At 39.7% G+C, this 8,201-nt stretch overlaps 1 protein-coding gene across 1 annotated transcript; it reads left to right on the forward strand.

The window, feature by feature from the left end:
• Positions 1-7,927, forward strand: gabrg1 (gamma-aminobutyric acid type A receptor subunit gamma1). Its single transcript, XM_079473322.1, has 9 exons — positions 1-285; positions 1,731-1,891; positions 2,745-2,812; positions 2,990-3,210; positions 4,214-4,296; positions 4,759-4,896; positions 4,971-5,123; positions 5,244-5,443; positions 5,824-7,927. Exons 1-9 carry the CDS (start codon positions 215-217, stop codon positions 6,097-6,099), a joined length of 1,371 nt encoding a protein of 456 aa, XP_079329448.1. The 5' UTR covers positions 1-214; the 3' UTR covers positions 6,100-7,927.
• Positions 7,928-8,201: the final 274 nt, after the last annotated feature.

Consider the following 8,201-nt stretch of genomic DNA (forward strand, 5'->3'; position numbering starts at 1 on the left):
GCCGCAATCAGCGAAATCCCCGCATTCACCCCTCACGCTCACACAGCGCGCCCGCTGCCTATAGGCTGCACATAAATGCACATGTGTCTCACACAACACTGGCAGCGTTCGCTGATGGTTGGGAAATACTGTAACACTTTCTTTTTAAGCGATTAGGGTTTGGTTTTCGTCTTCGGGCTCTTGTTCGTTTGGTTTCCCTGGCAGCGCTCTTACGATGATTCTGCTGCATCGCCGCCGGATAAGAGAGGCGCTGGTTTGGTTGTTGCCGGGTCTGCTTGGAGCCTGGTAAGTTTTCGCTTCAGAGAGGGAGACAAAGGGGTGCAATCAATATGCCTAAAATAGCCCATCTGACCGCACACAGTTGGACAGTCGAGAAAAATCGTCGCGTTTCCACAAAAGCGAAGTGCTGAAAAACGCTTTTAGTTTCGTCGTTTGAATCCCACTGCGCAGTAGTTTAGCTAGATTTCAGCTTTATAGTGAATTCGTGTGATGCATTTAAACTTTTTACATATGTTACCTATTGTATAACTGACAGTTTTCCCTTGGCCTTCCGATGTTGTTGCTGTTGTATTCTTGCTATTTGGACGCGCAATGTCAGTCTACTGACAACCTTGAGAATACTTTAGTCAGCAATAGCTCAGCAAACAGCACAGCAAGCATCATTACTGACACACTTTAAGATTTCTCCGTTGAAATGTTCATATGTTCGATGTGCATAAGTTGCATTGACGCTTGAATACTTTGGTTGCCTTCAGCAGATTTTTGACAGCTCACCCGAGGCGCGCGGCTGTTGTTTCCTCAATGTGCTTTCGGAAATGTGAAAATGCTTCATAAAACTGACACACCTGGCTGGCATGCTTTTATTTTTCCCTATTGTGTCATACACACACATAACGATAGGCAATAATGATGAAATGATGAATGAAAACGGCCTCATTTAGGAAATTCCGGCCAATACGACGATTTACAATTTCGTTATTTGTCACGATTATCAAAAGCCTGTTTCTCACAAAAGTCTGACATATGTTGTGTCCGGACAACATGCAATGTGAAATACTGCGTTTTGAGGAAACGATTTTGATCTGCTCAGCGCTTTGCCTCCAGAGATCAATATCCTACACCCACCTGGGTCTCATCCACAGGGATTTTTCTTATTGATTTAATTCCTTAAGCATTTGCATAGGCATATACAGTATTATCAGGTGCAAGAAACCAACCTTATCTGTCGCCCCTCTATGATAAAAAATGACAGCTGATGTATCGTTCTCATAATGCCAGAGAGAATATACAGAACATCTAAACCATATATTGAGAAAGAGAGAGAGAGAGAGAGAGTTGTGGGTGATAATTTAAAGCCGTCACCTTCAGATGTTCCGACCCTCTACTGCCAGAACACATATTCATTAATCACAATCTTTTATTAGAAGCTCCTCTTTGTATCTCCAGTGCTGCACTCATTTAAAAAAAACTCTATCTTTCTGTCTCAAAGACCCCATACACTTACAGTATTGATGAATACTTTCATCACTTCGTCCTGTAAAACTAATCATACAAATTCTCTCTTTCTCCATCTGTCTGCCATAATTAAATCACATACTCTTTGGGTTTTTAAATGATCATGAACTGTCTTTGTCATTTAATCTTCTACTTTTTAGCTCACTTTAAATATAATATCACTTCATTATATACCTCTTTCTGTCTCTCTGTTGTGCGTTTCTCTTTTATGACAGCATGGCACTTGGCCCAAGCAAAACTGAGGAGGAAGATTATGAAGATGTCCCCGTCAATAAAACTTGGGTTTTGTCACCCAAGGTCTACGAGAGTGACGTCACCCTTATCCTAAATAAATTACTGCAGGGTTATGACAACAAACTGAGACCAGATATTGGAGGCAAGTCATTCCATTTGGAGAAAGGTTTTATGAAATATTATTTTGATTTATGCAAACCTGAGCTGAGACACTCCTGTTGGTAGCTGAAAGCGCAGCCGATATATTTAATAATCTCATAAGATATAGGGGATGTCTATAACCTTTATATGAGAGCCGATAGGGAGTGAGCTTGCTTGTGACCTTCACAAACCTGTGTGACAGAATAACTGCAAAATGTTAATAATTCTAGAAAATTCGGTTCAAAGAGTCAGAAAACACTTTCCTGAAATCATCACTTTTACACCTTGACATCAGCATTACTATTTTTATATGAATTGATTGTGCTGATGTTTCTCTCTACACCAGAATTGTACACCGCAGGTCACTTTATTCTCAGTGCATCAATGTTGTGGAAGCAACGTTCAGTTATTTAAGAGGATTTATCACAGTGGTGTCTTGGTACAATAGACCCAAATGACTATCGATCCAACTTCTTTATCTGTTTTTCATGTTGTTTGATAGAGAAGAGCGTGTAAGAAGAACTTGGTTAATCAGTTTGCAGAGCGACCGCTGAGGGATTTTAATGTGGACTAACAGTGTTGACGTTATTTATCACGTCTTTGTGTCTGGATTTCTTGCAAACAGTAATATTTTGGGAACACAGCAGGGACGAGGATTTGCGCAGCTTTGAGTAATTCGTGTGGCTGTAAATTGGAATTGAATGGAACAGCAACATTTTCCACAATGCTTGCTGAATACAAGCTGCAGTGTTGGATAGGTGTTAAACCGTGCACAGTTTTATGAAATTAAAATTGAATTTGAATGTATATATTGATTAATAATGAAATAAAAATGCACTTTTCTTATTTTTTAGTCAGACCCACTGTGATCGAGACGGCTGTATATGTGAACAGTATTGGTCCTGTAGATCCCATCAATATGGTGAGCAAAAATTAAAAACACATCACATTCAAAGCTGTAAATACAACAGACAATAGAAGTCTTCTTGTTTGGATTTATTCCATGAACTTTACGCCCACTTTCCTAACCTATTCACACATCATTTCTGCTATTATCTGAGTACGCTTCACAGTTTTTATGATGTTTAATCATTTGTAGGAGTACACCATAGACATCTTCTTTGCTCAGACATGGTACGACAGCAGACTCAAATTCAACAGCTCAATGAAACTCCTCATGCTCAACAGCAACATGGTGGGAAAAATTTGGATCCCGGACACATTTTTCCGCAACTCTCGCAAATCCGATGCCCACTGGATCACGACACCCAATCGGCTTCTGCGTCTCTGGAGCAATGGAAGAGTGATGTATACGCTGAGGTGTGTTTGTGGTTAACATTAAGAGCTGAGCGAATGTTTTTTGTGTATGTGGTAAAAATATTCGTCCTTGTATTTCTGTCGTGTACTGTAGCATTTTGAAAAACAACGCCGTCTGTTTGTTGCACTATGTAAGCCATTACATCTGATTAAAATGAATGTATGGCAGGCATAAATAAATTAAAGGGACAGTGCACCCAACTATCCCTTTAATTCAACCAAGGGTTTGAACTCCAATAATTAATATATCAAAGCCTTATAGGTCACTCAAACATGAAAATTGTGTCATCATTTACTCACTCTCAGATTGTTCCAACCTGCAGTAATTTCCTGTTCTGCTTAAAGCCACAATATGTAAATTTGGAAACAACAACAAGAGGCCGAAGCTAAATGACGTTATGTAGGAGAGTATAATGTCGTTTTCACCATTCAGAGGGGTATGGAGATCGCTCATCATGTTCACGGACGAGGAAATGAATGAATTAAATTTTATGTCATGGTAATGAATTAGCTTGCAAGAAACATGGAATGTAATGCTACGTTTGCACCGCGAATGATATCTGACTTTGTCAATTGATTTGGTAACGTAATGCTACACAGTTTTACGTGTTTAAAACAGTCATACAGTCATCGTTTAAAAAGTAAACTACGTTTATGCTTTTTTGGGGGTTTCCTTACACGTCAAAGAGTAATTGTGATCCATAATAAGAGAACAACAGATACTGTGTCCCAGATGCTGTATATCCAAATACAAGGTATTTATATTATGGCAGTAAATGGGAGAAGAGATCTGTCTGGTTACTGACATTCTTCCAAATGTCTTCTTTCGTTTTTAGCAGAACTATTACATTTATGCAGGTTTGGAACAACTTGAAAGTGAGTAAATGACAGAATTGTCATTTTTGGGTGAACTATCCTTTTATCACAAACCCTTTCTCTAAAATGTACCTCTAAAAACAACTATTTTTGTTTGTTTTGCTATTGTCTAATATTCTGTTTCCGTCAGGTTGACTATTAATGCGGAATGCTACCTTAAGCTGCATAACTTTCCCATGGACGAACATTCGTGCCCACTGGAGTTTTCAAGCTGTAGGTGTTAAATTCTTAAATCAATCTGTCACTCAGCCTCAGGCCTGCCCTTTAGTGCTGCCGGGTGATCAATTCCCACGCATTGCCTTTGTCAGCCAACCATGCATTGCCTGTATTGGCCAACCAAACCTGTACATTGAAGCAGGTCTGAACCAAATACCATCCTCCAACCTTGCAATGAGTGCGGACAAAGTACCATCCTTCAACAAAACACTCATCCTACTCGAACGTCACCCTCTCATTTGCTCAATCTGTGTGTCCCCTCCATCCCTAATAAGCTTCATGCCTCGGCTTCCTATTTGTCACCAACCACCGTGGGCAGTGTCAGGGGAAGGGCATGCCACATTTTAGCCTAACAGGGTACTGCTGTGTGAGTGTTAGCGCCATTCTGCCATCATTGCGAAATGCGAAATGGAGGGTTGTGTGTCATCTGGTGAATGTGTTTTTTTCCCAAATATACAGATGGGTATCCAAAGAATGAGATCCAGTATAGATGGCAGCGTCGTTCTGTTGAGGTCGCAGACCAACGATACTGGAGGCTTTACCAATTCGCCTTTGTAGGTCTCCGGAACACTTCTGACGTAGCACACACTCAGTCTGGTACGTAAAAACAAACGTGTAAAAAAAACATTGTTTCTTGTCAAACTAAAGGAGCACATGTCTTGTATCTCTAGGGGACTATGTGGTTATGACCATTTTCTTTGACCTGAGCCGGAGAATGGGCTACTTCACCATCCAGACATACATCCCCTGCAGTATGATCGTAGTTTTGTCCTGGGTCTCTTTCTGGATCAACAAGGATGCCGTACCAGCCAGAACATCATTAGGTATTTAACAAGCCTTGGAATAAATGCAAATCAATATAAAGATGCCCTTTAACACAATTGCATGTCTTAGGGACAAAGAAATGCTAAAATGCTGATAATGACCTCTCTTGACTTGCTTAGGGATCACAACTGTGCTTACCATGACAACCCTGAGCACCATATCTAGAAAGTCCTTGCCAAAGGTGTCTTATGTGACGGCCATGGATCTGTTTGTTTCGGTCTGCTTCATCTTCACCTTCGCTGCTCTTATGGAGTATGGGACTCTGCACTACTTCACAAGCAATCGGCCAAACAAGAAGACCAAGTCGAGCCAAGCACAGGTAACGTCAATGACACCTAAATTGCTTAAAACAGCTCGGGTTAAAGGAATAGTTATCAAAAAGAATTTGGTCGTCATTTATTCACCCTCTTGTTGTTTAAACCTGTATGACCTGTAATGTTATGACTTTTTTAGTTTTTACATTTTATACATTGGAATTCAATGGGAGCCAGTGTTGTACAGCATTCTTCAAAATATTTTCTTTTGTGTTCTGCTGACAAAACAAAGTCATACAGATTAGAAATGACATGAGGGTGAATAAATGATGACAGCATTTTCATTTTTGAGTGAACTACTCCTTTAACAAACGTCACGTTTTAGACTTGTTTACAATCAAACCAAGTGTGTCGTTCATTTGTGGTTTCCTGTTCCTCTGTGCAGAAACCCAGCATGGTTAACATCAGACCAGGGACATCCCTCCTGCAGATGAACAATATTGCTCCTTACCACGAGGACGACGATTACGCTTATGAATGTTTGGACGGAAAAGACTGCACCACTTTCTTCTGCTGTTTCGACGATTGTCGTACGGGAGCCTGGCGTGAAAACAGAATGCACGTTCATGTGTCCAAAATTGACTCTTATTCCCGAATATTCTTCCCTACCGCTTTTGGCCTCTTCAACCTCGTCTACTGGATTGGGTATCTGTATCTTTAAAGAGGAACTCGGTTAAAGTACTAAATTTTGCAAATCATTTGTAGATTCTCCACCCGCTCAATCCGACAGCGCAAGTCAATGGGAGAGGGGGGTGCGAGTGTTAAGCAGTATTGTTGTGTCTTTTATTGTTTATGAGATCTGGTTTATAGCAGTATTTGAATTGCCAAATTAATATTACCAGCAATGTTTAAACAAGGAAACGCTAAACTATATGATGATTTACGTGAGCCATTTACAGAATTCAACATATGGCGCAGTTCACATACGTTATCCATATGCTTAATTTAACATTTTATTTAAAGCAGAAGTTAAGTGTTGCTACATCAGTGCTTAGACATGTTTTTTTTCTATCTTAAGTCAAATTATTTTTGCAAAGAAAAACATGATGGTAGCAGCATGATACAAAAATGAATGGGCATATTTACATTAATTTAATCTTTCACCAGGTTTTTGTGTCAAATCTATAACAATTTAATTTATCTCACTTGTCTTCCGTTCAGAAACAATCAAACCAAAGGATGCGTCTGTATTTTACATGAATAGACTTGCGCTCAAGAAATGTCCAGAAGCCATTTTCTTAGATTTAGCCACTAATGATACTGTGAAAATGTTCTTGACTTGAACTCTGCAATAGCTCAAACAAAGAAATGCCAACGTGCCCGACATAAAAGGGTTCCAAATGAGCATGTGTAGATTTTTTATATATGGAAAAATAGGAATAGAATAGCCTTTACAATTCAGAACTGTTCAGTGTTCAAGTTAGTGAGTAGCTCCCTCATTACCTGCCCTGTATCCCAGACGACATTTTATCTCTCTTCGCAAATGGTTAGATTCCTGCGAATTTCACGTTAGCGTTATTGCATGACTCATCTGTGCTCCTACGGCTAATCGATCCTTATATGGAAGCCGGGCAGAAAATCAGGTAGCAGAAGCTTTGTACACAGATCCACCACACACAGTACAGTATATGAAGAAACAACATGCATTTGAGCATATCGTCTTCATCAGCCATAGATGCCTTCTCTACAGCACAGCACTAATCTACGGTCAAGAGGCAATTTGTTCTGTGTGCGGAGAATGACTTGAATAATCTGACATGAAAGCCCTTTTCGAGGGGCATGCACAGATCAATAGTAAACCGTATTAGCCGTGCGTGCGAGCGAAGGTGAGATAGTGCTGTGTCTTGACCCGGCTCTCCAAACATCTGTGCACAAAATCAACAAGTGTTTTCTGCTGTTGAGCTTTCAGATCTCGCTTGTTTGTTTCATTTAAACGCTTACATGTGGTGTGTCTTTTGCTGGATGTTATATTGGGATTATGTGCTTTGCTCTGTTGTGGAACTGTTCATAAGTGTGTGTTGTGCCCTGTTGCTGAATATATCTGAATACCGTCGTTTTTCTTCTAAAAGCTTCATAGCTCATGCTACAAAAAGCTAGTAATAGCAGAAACAATAAAAATAGATAAATTAAATCTATTTATATTTTTGTATATAAATAGATTGCTACAACAGGTCCATATATGAAACACAACCGGTTTCAGTCTGTTATTCTTATTTACAGGAACACAAAGCAGTGGCTTTCGTGTGAGCATGTGCGTCTGTGAGTGTATATTCAAAGCAGAACATTTCTATATACATGTCTGTATGTATATACGCCATAAATACATCTCTGTCTGCTTTGCCTTGTAATCGCTTTATGTTGTGGTGTTATTGCCATGTCTTGTGTCACTACTTACCATCATGTCTTCATGTGTTTTTGTAGCTCTGAACACTGTGAGTAATACAACAGTGCCTGCACAACATGATGAATAAAGTTCTACGCTGTCAGTCTCTCACTGGTCCCACGTTTGATCCAAATCCCAAAGCGTCAGGAATGAGAAGAGATGAATTTGTTTTTCCTCAGGCGGCTGCTTTTGTAATATTGCTTTGTTAATGCCGGAATTAGTTTTGTAATCATTGCCGCAAGTGAACGGGCAACTTCAATCATTCTTTTCATGAGCATAAATTCATTTTCAGAAATGTATCCATCTTAATTTTCATCTCACACATGAGTAAGATGAGATGAGATTCTTTGATAACACATCAATTACACACTTCATTTGTG

Source organism: Barbatula barbatula (genome assembly GCF_947034865.1).
Source record: "Barbatula barbatula genome assembly, chromosome: 14".
Taxonomy (NCBI): Eukaryota; Metazoa; Chordata; class Actinopteri; order Cypriniformes; family Nemacheilidae; genus Barbatula; species Barbatula barbatula.